Source organism: Otolemur garnettii, unplaced genomic scaffold (genome assembly GCF_000181295.1).
Source record: "Otolemur garnettii isolate 467f Iridium unplaced genomic scaffold, OtoGar3 scaffold00002, whole genome shotgun sequence".
NCBI lineage: Eukaryota > Metazoa > Chordata > Mammalia > Primates > Galagidae > Otolemur > Otolemur garnettii.
In genome coordinates, this window is record NW_003852397.1 from 12804131 (window position 1) to 12820856 (window position 16726).

At 39.7% G+C, this 16726-nt stretch overlaps 1 protein-coding gene across 1 annotated transcript; it reads right to left on the reverse strand.

Moving 5' to 3' along the window:
- Nucleotides 1–1141: 1141 nt before the first annotated feature.
- On the reverse strand, nucleotides 1142–7626 carry FAM162B (family with sequence similarity 162 member B). Its single transcript, XM_003781841.3, has 4 exons — nucleotides 7494–7626; nucleotides 7231–7342; nucleotides 3481–3589; nucleotides 1142–1316 (listed from the first exon to the last, which is right to left on the reverse strand). Exons 1-4 carry the CDS (start codon nucleotides 7624–7626, stop codon nucleotides 1218–1220), a joined length of 453 nt encoding a protein of 150 aa, XP_003781889.3. The 3' UTR covers nucleotides 1142–1217.
- Between the last annotated feature and the right edge of the window lie 9100 nt (nucleotides 7627–16726).

Genomic DNA, 16726 nt, shown 5'->3' on the forward strand with positions numbered 1-16726 from the left:
AACATTGTAGCTTCAAGGTTATAAAAACATACATAAATGTGTGCAATATACAATATATCAGAAATTATATTTTTTCAACTACCTACATTTATTGCTAAAAAAGTAACACATTCCAAATTATAGACAGATGAGTAAAGATACATAACTTTAAAAGAACATTGGCATATACCATTTTTTCTCTAATCTTTTTGTGTTACTTTTTTTTTTTTGACAGAGTCTCACTATGTCACTCTTGGTAGAGTGCTGTAGTGTCACAGCTCACGGCAACCTCAAACTCTTGGGCTTAAGCAATTCTCCTGCCTCAGCCTCCCAAGTAGCTAGGACAGATGCCCGCCACACCAGTTATATTTTTGTTGCAGTTGTCATTGTTGTTTAACAGGCCCATGCTGGGTTGAAAGCACCAGCCTTGGTGTATGTGGCTGGTGCCCTAACCACTGAGATACAGGTGCTGAGCCTTAATAATTACTTTTAAAATTACTGTTTTTGTACTTTATCATTTTAGTAATAGATTTTGGAATTAATAGTCCTTGGTTTGTGAGGCATTTCAAAGCTACTTCACCTAGTGGTGAACTATGAAAAGAATAACCAGGACTATCCAGTTGGTTGAAAATTAGTTTCAGTTTTAGAGAACACTTAATGATTTAGTTCAATCTCATTTTAATGTAAAAAGTGCATGTCTGGGCCCAAAATGGACCAAATGTTCAGATAAATTGTAGCATATTCAAAACACAGAATACTAATCGGCAATAAAGATGAACGAATGCTACACACAATTTGCGGATGAACCTGTTACCTGCGTTAAGTATCCACACACACAAGCACAGAGTGTATAAATTTCATTTATATAAAGCTCAAAAACAGGAAAAACGAATGTAGGATTATAAAACTCAGAACAGTGATTACCTTTGGGGAGTAACGATTGAGCAAGGGCAGGAAGGACGTTCTGATGTGCTATTGTTCTACGTCTTGACTTGGGCAGTGGTAACAAAATTCTGTTCACTGTGTTAAACTCTATCAAGCTGAACACACACTCTTGTGCACTTTCTTGAATGTATGGTATATGTTAATAAAAATTAAGTAGAAGTATAAAAGATCTTGTGCTTTTTGTTACCAAAATGAAATTGTGGTGATTATTTTGTTAAGTATTCTATTTTTCCTATCTTTTATTGTTGCTGATGACAGGGATGGCACAGGTGACCACTTTGCCACATAGACTATCACTTAGCCTTAGCCTGTGCAGCTAATGCAGCCTCTTCACGCCATTTAGCTTTTTTTGCCAGGTTCCAACTTGTTAAGGATTCATGTCGTTTTGCAGCCTGAAAAAAAAAGAGAGAGAGAGAGAAAGAAGCAAAAAAAAAAAAGAAAAAAAGCATGTTACTTTCTGGAAAAAATTGTATTTTAGATAGACAGAGGAAACTTTGTGGATGGGAAAGTAGAAAGTAACTTAAAACATCAGTCACAAACAGTGTCCAAGAAAAATGGTCCTTTGGTAGGGAAACAAAAAAGTACTTGTAGATTTCCAACCAGCAGGACAGCTGATGTCAGAAATCTCCCCCAATCCTCTTTTGGCACATACAGACATGTTTGTTGGATAAAATACAACAAAAACATTTCCAAATACAAAATACTTAAGCCCCAAATCAAGAAAGAAATCCTCAGGTATCAGAAACAGAAGGAATTCAAGGCAAGTATTGGTTTGGTGGGAAATGGAACTCAATTCTCAGTTGCTATTTTAGCCAAAGAATTCCTGATCATCTTTTTAGTTTGTTTACTTGATCACTCTGCATTTTTCCCACTAGAAAATACCTGTTCTATTTTTTTTTTTTGCCACTGTATAATATTGCATACTGCACTGTATAAACTGCATAATTCCTGGTATGTTGCAGGTGCTAAAAAATATTTAGTATGCATTAATGATTGAAAATCAGTGTGTCTGCTGTCATACTTTTGGAAAAGAGGAAACTATAACATAACTGGTACCCTACTCAGAACTCGTTCTCAGTTGTTATTTTAGCCAAAGTTATTTGTGTTACCATCACCCAGAAAAATTCTAGCCATTGATTATTCACAAAAGAATTGTGTTTGAAACATAGGACTTTCCTCTGCAAGGAAAAAGAACTCTCCTACAATTCAAATTGTATGTGATGAAAATAAAATAGTTGTATCAGATATGTTTAATATGCCAAGTTGCTGATAAAATAGATATATTGAGTGTAATTGGTCTTCTTATCTCATTTTGGGACATGTAACTCACAGTTTGAAAAACATTGTTTTAATGTAGTATTGTACATAAACCATCACAGAACTATTCTAAGTAAACTTGTTACCTAATGTTTGTCTTTTTTATTGCAGAAGAGGCAATATAAAGTAGTCCTGAGAAACTAGAGGATCATCAATTTGGCAGTCTGTATTTATGTGGGGTTGGTAAAAAACGGAGATGATCGAATTTATTGACATGTTTGAGTATTCATCCCAGTACATGTTTTTTTAAAAAAATTCCTATTTGATGAGAACAACTTCCAAGCACGGGTTCTTTTCCAAACTGATAGCAATGACTGGACATGCATGAAATATTGATCAGCTTATAGGTCCTAGTCCCTGTGTGAAGTTATAGGGCTCAAATACACTTGAGCACCTGAGGAACAAAGGATAGAATCATAGACTTGGGCAAAATGGTAATAGACTAAATATGCCCAGAGAGTCAAATCAAACTGGATGCACTTGGAACTGCAGTGCTCCAACGAAGGAAGTTATTATCTGGCTCTACTAGGTTCAGTGCAGGTGCCACAGTGAAGGACACTGATACACTGGAGTGTGTCCAGAGGAGAGCTCCAAGATAGAGGGAAGTTGTTAGAGACTGAGAAATTCAGACCAAAACACTGAAGACGCATAGGGATGTATTAGTTATCTCTCAGTATTTGTGGGGTTGATCTTTCTAAAAAAGTTACTGGCAGGTAGAAGTATTTTGGGAGGCAGAAAATAAAATTATACAGAATATTCAGCTCTTAATTTTTTTCTAGAGGTATTAAACAGAAATTATACATTTGAAATAGCAAGAAAAGGATTTATATACAAAGATACAGATAACCTAGATGGTCTTGGAAATTACTTCCGACTATGCTATTTCATAATTCCATGCAATAGCTAGTTGAGTTCATGATTTAAGGAACAATCTAGTCTGGATAACTTTCATACAACAAAATTCTCCTTCTTTTACATATTTTAACCAGGTTGAAAATTATTTGCTTTTCTTTATAAGTGGAAACAAGTTTTTGTCCTTCTTGGTCACATAGTTAATTTGTTGACTCAAATTTCCACGAACAAATTTGTTTCTAGTATGACTGATATATGCAAGTGGTTTTTGGGTGTCATAGACAAAATTGTTCTTATGTTAAAGAACAATAATCTACAAATTGAGAATAAAGTTCATAACATTTCTGAAAATTCACAAGTCTTCCTTTGTTGTAAAGAGTTACTCACCCTTTTGGCTGATGCTATCACTGCAAAGCAGGCAATAATTGTGAGTCCGATCATTATGTAACAAGCTTTCACTCGAGCTTTGTTTCTTGCAGCATCTATCATTTCTGGCCTAAACCAAGATGTGTATTTTGTTAATTATATTGAAGTAATATGGTTTTCTTACGGGCACGATAGATGATTTGCTATGTAGATATTCCAAAAATTTCCCCAAATGCAAACTATAAATATAAAAGTCTTCCCAATGCTAGCCCAGTATCTTACCAATTACAAATCATTTATTCAGATATTAAGCTAATGTTAGCCATTATGACACCATGGTGCACTGTATTTCATTTCTAATTGCTCAAAATATAAATGCTAGATACAGTGACCTGACATGCCATTATTTTTATTCATTAATTGGGGTACAAGTAGGAGTTAAAGGATATATACGTCTATGAATTGTATTCATTCAGCCTCTGTGTTAAGTAGGCTTTGTTTTCCATTTTTAATACATTGTTCTTTTTTAAAACTCATTTTTATTACTTACTTTTTCCCCTGGCTTTCCACTCTATTCTTGTCCCTTCCCGTCCTATCCTGAAAAGAGCTGATTCTATATTTTGTGGGAATGAATGTTAGAGAAAGTTTGTTTCCTTCATGTTTCCTTCAGGAAGTTCTTAAAATAAGTTGTCAAAATTACAATGGTTTGTCAAAGAAAAAGGCACCTTCGTTTTCTTGTTATTATTCTGAAATTTGATATGTTTATTTAAATACTAGGTAATCTCACTAATAAAGTTATATGCATGTTTTCCAAGATTTAACAATAGTGTTAGAAAAGAAATCATGCTTGTCGGGCTTTTATATTGAAATAAATTAACAATTTGCAATAATGTGAAGTGGTAGTTTATAAATATGCACGATTAAAGCACTTGATTCTTGAAAATATATTCATTGGCATGCTTTCCTACCTAATGTTAAGTTTAAATAGAGCGTAGTCACATTAAAAAAATTCCAGAAAGACAAGTTACAATTTCTCTTAAAAATGAAAAACTTTTTTTTCCCACTGATTGCATTTGTTAGGTAAAGTCCCTCTTACAATCGTGTCTTGCCCCCAAAAGGGGGCACACACTGAGACCCTCCCTCCTTCCCTCTCTCCCCTATTCCCTTCACCTACCCACACCATGTCATTAATTGTCATTAATTGTCCTCATATCAAAATTGAATACATAGGATTCATGCTTCTCTAATGAAAAACTTTTTAAAAGAAATTTTTCTATTAGTTGAAAGACCACAGAAATCTGGACTTTTCCCCTTGGATTTAGGCAAAACAATCCCAAGTTTTAACACGTCAGTAGCAAACATGTTCAGTTAGTGACGCTGGACAGGCACATAATTATCAAATTATGTTAGTTGCTAACTGTTGGTCCAGATGAAACCTAAAAGCTCTAAGCCTTTTTTACTCATCCATTTGCCTTTGATCTGTCATACCAAATTAGTTTAGCAGTGAAAGAATAAGAAAAAAGTACAGTTATTATTAAGTATAATTAGTGTATGATACAAAAATTAGGGCACTTGTATAGTATATGTGCATTAAGAATATAAAAAGTGAAAGGCATTTACATGGTAAGTCTAATACTTAACAGGAATATCCCTTCTAAATTATATAATACTTTAAAAAAAGATTATAAAATGAAAAATATTCAAATACTTTCATGTTTCCAGCCCCAAACCACAATGCTTTTTATAGGCATTTTGTTCATAAATGTTTCTGTTTATTATACATCTTTTAACTGGGCTCCTAGGGAAATTAGATATTTCTGTAAAATGGGTTTCTGCAGACATACATCTATGTTAATTTAAAATTGACCACTGGGCATAGGTTCTCATGACAAACACTAATTTACAGTAATGCTGGATCTTTATGTTATTGATTATTCTGTTATGAAATGAGAAATCAAAGTTCAGACAAATGGAGGGTGGTATTTATTTTTTATTTCATTTAGGTTCTTTTTATGTCTTCATTTGGCATTTCAATTATAACATTCTCAGGTATCAATTAAAATTTGATAATCAGGGGCAGTGCCTGTGGCTCAAGGAGTAGGGTGCTGGCCCCATCTACTGGGGGTGGTGGGTTCAAGCCCACCCTCAGCCAAAAACTGCAAAAAAAAAAAAAAATTGGTAATCAGACCGTGTGATGATAAAGGGTTTTCTATGGCTAATTTCTGCTTTGAGCTAAGTCTGTAGTTTGGAGTTCATAGGTCTCCAAGGAAAACGAATTAGAAAATTATTCAGTTGCAGTTGAAATCTGAAAACAGATTTCAAAGGCCGTGCTATTTCAGATTTCACCTCTATGCCTCAGGAAGTAACTTGATCCAAGAAAGTAAGGAGAATATTTTAGAATTCATTACTGAGTGTACATTTCCCACTACCCGTCCAGCCCTTCCCCAGCCACTTATTTGAAATGCTTTTGGTAGCTGGTAAACTAAAACGAAAAAAACTGTAGGCAATGTGTGATGAACAAGGTACAGATCGAGTGCCCCTTATCCGTTTTAACAGGGATTCTTGAACGTTGTACGAATTTAGTATACAGAATCGCTGAAAACTTCCTTCAATGTTACGATTTTAGTCTTCCTTTAAAAAATAATTTCAAAAGTAGTAGATTTATTCTTAGTTTCTGTTACCTTTTCTTTTCTCTCTCTCTCCTTCCTTCCTTCCTTCCAAGTCTCACTTTGAGGCCCTTGATTGAGTGCTATGGCCTCTTAGCTCACAGCAACCTCAAACTCTTCCTCATGAGAGCGATCCTCCTGCCTCAGCCTCCCGAGTAGCTGGGACTACAGGCGCTGCGTCCGACACGCCTGGCTAATTTTTAAAGATGGGGTCTTGCTCCTCCTCAGGCTGGTCTCGAACCTGTGAGCTCAGGCAATCCACCCACCTCGGCCTCCCAGAGAGCTAGGATTACAAGCGTGAGCCACCGCGCCCGGCTTTTCTGTCCCTCTTCTTACTCATTCCCTTGTAAAAGTCATGAGAACTGCATAAACTGAAACTGCAGGAAAGCGCTTTTGGCAGATTACATTTGCTGTCTACCTATTGATTTATTTTACGGTTACATCACCTTTGAAGTGAAGTTGTTAGCTTGAGATTTATTGTTTACTAGTTAGGGAACCTCTGTCTTGGCGGGGTTCGCAGGCTGCAGAGGGCGACTAGGTTGACTCGCCTGCGCGTCCCCACCCAGCTGACCCGCTGCCTGGAAGGCTGCAGACCCTCGTCCACCCGGCGCCCGCCTCCCCAGAAGAGAAGGCGGCTTGCGGCTTCTTCCCGAGACCCTCCTGCCGCCCGTGAGCCCTCGCCCGAGGACCCGTTCTTCGGGTAGAGTCGCCCCGGGCCAGAGCTCGTCTCCCCTTCTGGTGGCCCTGCAAACACCAGGTGACGCAAGGACAGCGCTTCTGTTTGGCCTAACGGCCCTAACGCCTCGCCCACCTGCTTGGGAGCTTGCTGCAGACAGGGCATGTGGGCGATGGTGGAATTGCCCGCTGAATTTCTCCATTTTCACTCCGTTTCTGAGATCCCCCCCGTAAGCTTAGTTGCACACTGTCCAGTCAAGGAACTTGACACTGAGTTGCACTAGGGTGTGCAGCCAAGTTCCTTGAGTGGTGGGTGTTCCTGCGAACTGCGCTGTCGCGCGGGGCCGTGACGCTGCGATGCGGAGGAAGGAACCCCGCACCGCTGTGGACCCGGCCCGACTCTCCCCCGCGCGGCACCCGCCACACTTACGGGACCAGAGGCGGGATCTCCTCCATCGACTTGAAACGCCCGGTCCACAGCAGGAGTTTTTTGTCGAACTGCGAAGGTCTGAGCTGGGCGGGGACCCTGGAAACCTTCCCTGCTGTGAAAGCAACAGAGAGGGACCGAGGAACAGACAGACTCAGAGCACGGTGCATGGGCGCGCGGTCCACACTGGGCTGCTGGCCACGTCCCTTCGCTGCCCTTCTGCAGCCCCCTCCCTCCAAGCCATTCCCGCTCGAGCCCCTGCTCACCTTGACCGTGGGGCCCACGACCTCCGGGGAATTCGCCGCTGGAGTAGCAGGAAGGACCCCAGGGCGGGAAAGGGGTGCAGCGTCTGACGCGCCCCGGACCCAGGCGCAGGAGCCTCCTCGCAGCCCAGAGCATGCTGCGCGCGTTCCCGCCGCACCCGCAGGCGGAGCCGGAGAGCGGTGTCCGTGCCCACCCTCCTTCGCCAGCCCGGCACGTCCAGCGGGAGTCCCCGGCGCTCGCTCTCTCCCTCCAGTCCCGCCCACAGCTGGTGCCCGAGTGGGAGCAGCAACCAGGTCACGGCCCTAGGGGATGCTTCTCCTGGGAGCCGCCTGACACTACTTGAAAACTCGCAGAGCGCGCAGAATCCCCATCTCCAGAGAGCCGAGCGGCTCCTGTTAAAAGTGTATCTTTGTATTGAGTAAAAAGAAATGTGTTTCCTTCGGGCTTTCAGACTTTGGTCCCGCCTTTGTTGCCTGGGAGAATAAATCTAAACCCTCCCCTCCAGGAAGAGACCACAGTCCTTCAAAAGCAGGAAACTTCAAATATTTAGCAAGTGGTAGGGCACCGTCCAAATTTATGATTTCCCCATAAATATGATTTCCCCATATTTTTTGAAGTTAGCTCCTCACTCCACGCCTTCTTCCATAAGTTTTTTGCTTTTTCTCTGGGACAGGGTCTCTGTTGCCCTGGGCAGAGTGCCTTGGCGTCAATCTACCCCAGAGCAACCTCAAACTCCTGGGTTCAAGAGATCCTCCTGACTCAGCCTCCCCGGCAGCTGGGACTACATGTGCCCGCCACAACATTCCCGGCTAATTTTCTATTTTTAGTAGAGATAGGATCGCTCTTACTCAGGCGGGAATACCTGAGCTAAAGCGATCCTCCTGCCTCAGCCTCCCAGAGTGCTAGGATTAGGGAGGATGAGCCACTGCTCCTGACAGCGCTATTCTTTTTTCTAGGCAGAACAACCTCAGTTCCTGCAAGAGTTTTTCTCTACTTTTCCATCAGGAAGCCCAGGTACTCTCCAAACTCCCTTCAAAACGTGCCTTTCTAATGTCACCTTCTACCATCTCCCTGGCTGCTAAAAGCAGCAGGTGGGGGGGGGGGAAGAAAATCTACTATTCTCTGGTATTAAAAGGAGGGGACTTAGACTCCACATTAGAGAGAAGGCCTGTACAAAGCCCTTTGCTCTGAAGGAATGTGCTTGTTCATTTCCACAGACAACAGGCTGTCTGACCAGGTGAAAGTATTCACCCTCCCCTCCCATTACTGCCTCTGAAGTCCTTTCCCCAACTAGAAACTGTTAGACACTTGTCATTGAATTTCCTAATGTTTTTCTTCCTAACTTGTCATTGGATTTCCAATGTTTTTCTTGCCTTGAAGAGCTAGGAGAGCTTCTCTGTAACTCCCAGCTGCCCTTCAAGTAACTGTGGAACAAAAGAGGACAGATTATTAGCTCTGTACAGGCATGTGCATTTCCAGGCTTACTTATGAACCAGTGGGACAAAGAAGACAGATTATTAGTTCCATAAAGATATTTGCACTTAGAGGTTCACTTATGAACGGAACAAAGACTTTGGCTTCATACCTAGGTATAAATACCAGATGTGTATCTTAAAAGTTGTGTAATCATGAGCGAATCATTTAAGTCTTAGTCACACTTTATAAAACCACAATTCCTATCTACTAAGTTAATTCTGCAATAACTACCCAAACCTACTGTATCTGAGGTACCTCTCAGAGCTGATGATATCAGGTGGGGGTTAGTAGATAAAGAAAAAACAAGATAAAAAAATAAAGTAGACAGAGTTTGTGTAGGAGGTTGTTTAAAAAGGATGTTATGAATACCCCTCTAAATGTGCCTGGCTCAGTAATAACGCTTCAAAAGACGTGGTTTATTTAACTAGTTCACAAACAGAAGGGTATTTTAATTCATTCAATCTCCTACAGGGAATGGTGAGCTGAGCTTCCTGACCTTCGAGATTGTTAGTATACTTCCATGATATAGCTGAAAAATCAGCACTTAGTAGATATTTATAAGTATTTGTTAAAGAAATAGATGGATGCAAGTGTTCAAGAATAGAATAGAGTCAGTCTGGGTTAGTTTAAGAAAAGGCTGAAATAGTTCAGGACAATCTCTTCCCCCTTTCAACTTTGTATCTCCGGGGTCTATCATGTTGCCTTGCATATAGCAGTCTCCAAATAAAAATGTATGCAACCGAACTGAATGCATTCCTGCCTGAGAAGGTGCGGTCTCCAAATAAATATGTATGCAACCGAACTGAATGAATTCCTGCCAGAGAAGGTGTGTTGCCATAAATAGTATCTGATGGCTTCAGTATTATGCTACTTGAAAATTCTACAGTTATTCAAATTCATTTCTTCTTTTAGTATTTTATTTGTCTTACATTATTGAGAGCTGAGTATCCATAGAGCTAGAGAAACCATCCCTGAGAAACAAGCGATCATTCCTAGTGCACTAAAGAACTTTTTTTTTAAAGACAGAGTCTCACTGTCATTCAGGCTAGAGTGCTGTTGCCTCATAGCTCACAGCAACCTCCAACTCCTGGGCTCAAGCAATCCTCCTGGCTCAGCCTCCAGAGTAGCTAGGACTATAGGCATGTGCCATGACCACCAAAGAATATCAAACTAGCTAAATAAATTCCTTTCCCTGGAGAGAAGCCCATGTCATGCCTGTACACAGGATTTTCTAATTTGAGCTTCTCTCATATGGCAGAACCATAAGGCAAGAGAGTAAGGGCTCTCTTCCTGAGAACCAAGCAGAGAAAGCGTTCTCTCTATGAGAGAAGGAACAATCAGCATTCTATTTTCTATCTCTGATGGGATTAAAATATCACTATTTGGCAGTGGCCTACATAAAATAAATTGCTTCCAGCTGCATAAGAGATGTTTTCTTTAGTTCTGGAATCAGAACTAGTTTTTAACAAGCCAAATCAACTTCTAATAAAAGAAAAACATAATTTATTTCTTTTCTTATTTTAACCAGAACAGCACATTTATTCTTTAAGCAAATATTTATTTAGTGCTTGCTATGTGCTATTCTAGACTCTGAGGTTACAGCAAGTAACCAAACAAAAAATCTCTGCCCCCTCATAGAGCTTATTACCAATCCATGGTGGTTTCAGTTTACTTATTCTATTCTATTCTTTTTCAGCCCAATGTTTGTGTAATTTATTTCAATATACTTTTGTCAATGTTGTTCCTTCAAGCCTTTTTTTTTTTTGATTGGCATGATTTGCATTTCCTACAGCTAATTTAGTTGACTTCTTATGTTCCACTATTATAAATAGGAATAGATTTTAAATAAAGTAATTATGGAGAGTGTGATAATTATTTTTTTAATTGAAAGCTATGTGTTTTTGCTGGGCTAAGGCAGGGGATGTCAAGATAGAGCTGCAGAGCTCCCAGTCTGGCTGAGATGATAGTTCCTCATCAGGAAATGACCAACTCCCAGGAGAGGAGCTGCTTCCTAACTTGTTTTCCAATCCTCTAATCTCTTTGTAGGGAAAGCTCTAAAGTGAAGGTTTGTCTGCAGACTCAGCTCTCTGTGGTCTCTATGCTTCGGGCAGCATTATGGAGTGGGTGGCCCAGATGAGGGCCTGATTGATTACTCACTAAGCATGCCATTAAGACACCAGAAACAGAAGGGGCACCAAAAACATGAGGGAGCATTTGGAAATTCTTCTGAAATCCAGAACTTAAGAAAAAAATTCTCATGGGAACATCAGAGGTTTGTTGTAGATCTATAATGAGTGTGATTAACTGTGCAAGACCACTCACACCTATGCGTAGGGGGCAACAGAGTGGGATGAGGAGCTGGAGCAGCAGTAGGAACAGATACATCGCTCCACCCCCTGCCTCCGTCTCTACATGACCTTCTCCCCTGCGTCCAGATTTCCTTCTTCTTCTAATTACATCAATCATATTCAATTTAGGGCTCACTGTAACACAGAATGGCTGTATCTTAATTATATGACATCTGTAAAGACCTGTTTCCACATAAAGTACACAGGAAGTTTGGAGAGACATTATTTAACCCAGTACAAGTAGATAGATTTGATCAGGTTAAGAGTGTTTCTTCTGTTCTTAGTGTTCTTAGTTTGCTAAGATCTTTTCAAAATAATAAATATTAACTTATTAAAAGTGGTCGCTCATTTTTAGGGATAAAATGGGGGTGCTACATTAACAGATCTTAGATGCTTGAATTAAAATCTCCTTGTCTTGTTACAGTATATTTAATAGGCTGATGGATTTTATTTAATTGATAAATTTTTGAAAGGTAGCCTAATTATTTTTTTATAGTTAAATACCATTTTCTAATTCACTTTTTAAATTTAAAACATTTTAAGTTATTATGGATCCATAATAGTTGTAGGTACATGATGCTTTGCTAAAAACACACAATGTGAATTAATCTGATGGGTAATTGGTATATCCATCACCTCAGGCATTTATCATTTCTTTGTTTTAGAAAGAGTCCAATTTTACTCTTTTAGTTATTGTAAAGTATACCCTGACTCACTGTTGAGTCAGTTTGTTGTGCTATCAAATATTGTTCATTCTAACTAGCTAACTATATTTTATACCCATTCACTTCATTCTTAATCAAAAACTTGACTAGATAAAGTTCTAGGAGAGAAAAAATATATTCTTTGAAATCTGAAGACATTGTTCCATTGAACTCTAACATCCAACGTTGCTGTCAAGAAGTCTGATACAAACCCGATTCCTAACCCATTGAAGTAAAACCTCTCCTTTTTCCTGTAAATACTTCAGGAGTTTTTTCTTTGTCTCTCTAGTCATCTGAAACTTCAAAATGAGCTTCTTCAGAGCATCTGGATCTCTTCTCATCTGAAGAATTTGGAACATTGTGGGCTCTATTTTCTTGAAAACCTGCCATTTAGTCAGGTAAGGAATTTCTTGAAATTATTTTTGGTGAATTCAATTGCACCCTTTTTCTGTACCCTATATATGGAAACATTTTTGGATATGGAGCTGTCTTTGTCTTATCTTTTAAGTTACTTTTTGGAAAATGTTTTCCCTACTTTCAACCCTCTTTTTTTTTTTTTTTCTGGAAACAGGGTATTGCTCTGTTGTCTTGTCCACCAGACTGGAGAGCAGTAGAGCAATCATAGTTCCATAGGTGACTGTACCTCTAACTCCTGTTCAAGGAGGTTTGAGTGATCCTCCTGCCTCAGCCTCTTGAGTAGCTAGCATTATAGGCATGCACTACTGTGGCTGTTTGTTTTTTTAAATTTTTTGTAAAGAAGGGGTATCACTACATTGCCTGGGCTAGTGTGGAATTCCTAGTTTCAAGCAACCCCTTTGCTGGCCTCCTGAAGTGCTAGGATCACAGGCATGGGCTACTGTGCTCAGTCTCAAACATGCTATTTGTTTAAAATTATTGAATGCCCACTATGTGACAAAACAATTCTAGGTACTTGTGATGATATCAGTGGATAAGACAAAGATCTCTGCTCTCTTAAAGTTCTTAGTTAATTTAGATGAGTCAGGATATAAAAAATAAACATTGTAAGTAGGAAATTTAGTATGCTAAAGTTGTATGAAAATATTTTTTAAAAATAGGAAAAGTGAGAATGAGAGAAGGTAGATTGAAATTTGACACAGAGTGATCAAAATGGGACTCACTGAAGAGGTGACATTTGAATAGAGACTTGAAGTGAGGTCATCCACAAGGATATCTGGAGAAAGAGAGCATTGTGTAGAAGGCAGAGCTGTGCAAGTGTTCAGTGAAGGGCAAGGACGCCAGAGTGACTGGGGCAAAGTGAGTAAGAGTTGGGGCGGGGGAGGAAGCAGACCTCACAGGGCCTTTCAGACCACTGCAAGGTCTTTGAATTTTATGCAAGATGAACTTGACATCCATTGGAGGGTTTTAACAAGAGCAGTGGCATGCTCTGACTTTAACAGAACCACTCTGCTACTCTGATCACAAATATACTGGAATGACACAAGTATGGAAGCTGGGAGAACTTGACATCCATTGGAGGGTTTTAACAAGAGCAGTGGCATGCTCTGATTTTAACAGAACCACTCTGCTACTCTGATCACAAATATACTGGGATGACACAAGTATGGAAGCTGGGAGAACAGTTGGGAGATCATTGCAGGAAAATGATCACAGGCAATCCAGGTAAATGATCACAGTGGCTTAGATCATGTTGTTAGTCATGGAAGTGGTGAGGAGTGGTCAGATTCTGAGTATATTTTGAATTTTCTGTCAACAAAATGTCCTGATGGAGTGGCTCTGGGGAATGAAATAAAGATAGAATCCTAGAGTCAAAAAATGTGAAAGATATAGTTGCCATTAAGTCCGATTTGGAACATCTTAGGTTGAAAAGCATTTTGAAAGATCTAGAGTTCTGGGTAGCATCTGTGGCTCAAAGGGGTAGGGTGCTGGCACCATATACTGGAGGTGGTGGGTTCAAGCCCAGCCCCTGGCCCAAAAATAGAAAAAAAATCTAGAGTTCTGTTTTGGATTTTGAATTTCAGATATTTTCAGCATTCTTCAGAGAAAAAGGTAGAGGAAAATGGAGAAGAAGAGAGAGATTTATTTTAAGGAATTTATTCACCACTCATGTTATTATAGGGATTGGCAACTGTTACAGTCTAAAATCTGTAAGCCAGATCAGCAGGCTGGAGACCTAGGAAAGAGTTGTTATTGCCACTCAATCCAAAGGCAGTTGTGGAGGCAGAATTCCCTCTTCTTCAGGGGACCTCAATCTTTTTCTCTTAATGCCTTTGACTGATTGGCTGAGGCCCACCTATATTATAGGAGACAATCTGCTTAACTCAAGGACTACTGATTTAAATGTTAATCTCTTCTACAGAATGCCTTCATAGAGACATCTAGATGTTTGATCAAATATCTGAGTACCATCACCTAAGTTAAGTGTCTCAATATTCTCAGGCTGCTATAACAAAACACCACAGACTGGTAGCCTAAACAACAGAAATTTATTTCTCAGGGCTCTGGAGGCTGGGAAATTCCAGATCGACATAGTGACTGATTCAGTTCCTGGTAAGGTCTCTCTTCCTGGATTGTAGGTAGCTGCCTTCTTATGACTTCATATGACTTTAATAACTTTTCAAAAACTGTTGCCAAATACAATCATGATGAAGGTTAGGGTTCCAGATATGAGATTGGGGGCAGGCATAATTCAGCCCATAGCATCAAATTGACACAAAAAATTAACCATCACAGATGTTCATTAGACATCCAAGTGGAGAAGGGAAATAGACATAGGAATATATAAGCCTGGAGTCTGGGATATGAACGAGAGAGCTTTCAGCACGTGAATGATATTGGAAATCAGGGGTTGGAAAAGATCACCAGAGAGTGAGTGTAGATAGAGAAGAGGACCAAAATCTGAATCCAGGGACCTCCCCAATGCAAAGAGATCAAGGATTAGAGAAGGAACCAACAAAGAAGAGCAAAACAAGAATCTACTCACACTGGAGGTAGAAGAGAAACAATGTGTCATAGATCAGGCAAATCAGGACTAGGAATCAGATCAGTTATATGGTACCTTACCAAGAACATTTTCAGTCTACTGGAGAGAATAAAGCCTAACAGAAGTGAGTTTAGGAGAGAATGGAATGAGGGGTAGAGTGGTAGGTTCCCCGGGAGAGCTGGTATGCCTGTTGTTCTCAATTATTGTTAGTACTTTCTTTCACTCTCAAAAGGGTCCTGTTGGGATGATAAAATATATGTTCATCCCAGAGGAAAGAAATTGGAGGCAGAGAATATAAATATCTCTTTAAAGGAAATTTGAGGGAGAAGTGACTGAGCAGAAAACTCCTTAAACATTAAATAAATAAGGTTATTTTAAGTTTTAGTACTTAATGATAAATAGATGCCCAGTTTAGTAGTTTTCTTTGTTTCTCTTTCATTCTGAAGCAAATACTAAGGCACATTTATATGCTCATCAAGAACCTGGCTGCAAATCACTCAAGAATATGTTCTTTAGACACCTCTCCTCTTCCAGTTGGTTATGCCCTGTCCTCCTGTCCTTCTCACCTTTCATTACTTCAGGACAAGCACAGTTAGCACGTAGGGAAATGTAAACTTCCCTCTGGTCCCAACACTCTCCACTCACTTGCTCAAAACCAATGATATAGCTTTGCTCCCAGTACCCAGCGGGATAGTCCCTGTAGAACGTTTTTGGCCTGATGTTAAATAAGCCTGCATTTCTCATTGACTGTACCCAGGCAAAGGCCAGGTGTGAATTGCCTCTGAAACCCCTCGCACTTCACATAATTCTCAGGATGCCATTAAGGCCGTATCTGTGATCAACCTGGGACAACAGAGGCTCTGCCCCAGGAAGTCACATTTATGTGATGCATACATTTCTAATAGGGATTTTTTAAGACTTTGAAATTTTAATTTTTGTTTCATTTGTATATTGATCACACAAGTTCTGCTTCACACCAAACTCATACAATGCACACATTCTGGGTGAAGGGCACATTTCTTACTTTGACTTCAAATATACAAAAGCAAATCATATAACCAAAATATGTTTACCCCAATAACATTGTGAAATTACAAAAAAAAAAAAAAAAGAAATACTTGAATTTAGTACTTTGCACCAAAAGTTAAGCTAGGAATATCAGATGGTACTTAAAATGTTTATTGTAACCACCAGTGAACCTTGACACAAATTATGGAAAATATTCAAAATTTTGAAAAAAATTTTCTTGTTATTTATACCAGGAGATGAATATTTTAAGCACTGAAAAATGTTGAATGAATGAATTTTTTGAGACAGAGCCTCAAGCTGTCCTCCTGGGTAGAGTGCCATGGCATTGCAACTCACAGAAACCTCCAACTCCTGGGTTCAAGAGAGTCTCCTGACTCTGCCTCCCAAGTAGCTGGGACCACAGGTGCCCGCCACAACGTCTGGGTATTTTTTGGTTGCAGCCGTCATTGTTGTTTGGCCGGACGGGTCTGGATTCAAACCCGCCACCTTAGGTGTATGTGGCTGGCACCTTAGCCACTTGAGCCACAGGTGCCAAGCCTTAAAAATATATTTAATAACGATTTTGTTCATATGCATTATATTTAGAAGATTTGGAATAAAGGAAAATTCCCATGACCACTTTCCCTAAGGAAGCCAAAAGTATGAAAGTTCAAAATGAGGGATTGTTGACCTGCCAAAATTAAAAGTTGTAGTTTTTTTTTCTTTTTTTTTTTTTT

Bases quoted from the DNA above. Each gene is read 5' to 3' on its own strand.
- FAM162B (XM_003781841.3), bottom strand. From the start codon at position 7,626: ATGCTCTGGGCTGCGAGGAGGCTCCTGCGCCTGGGTCCGGGGCGCGTC. The intron at 7,343-7,493 runs GTGAGCAGGGGC...TTGCTTTCACAG, and splicing joins TCGTGGGCCCCACGGTCAAG to CAGGGAAGGTTTCCAGGGTC. The intron at 3,590-7,230 runs GTAAGTGTGGCG...ATCTTGGTTTAG, and splicing joins GAGATCCCGCCTCTGGTCCC to GCCAGAAATGATAGATGCTG.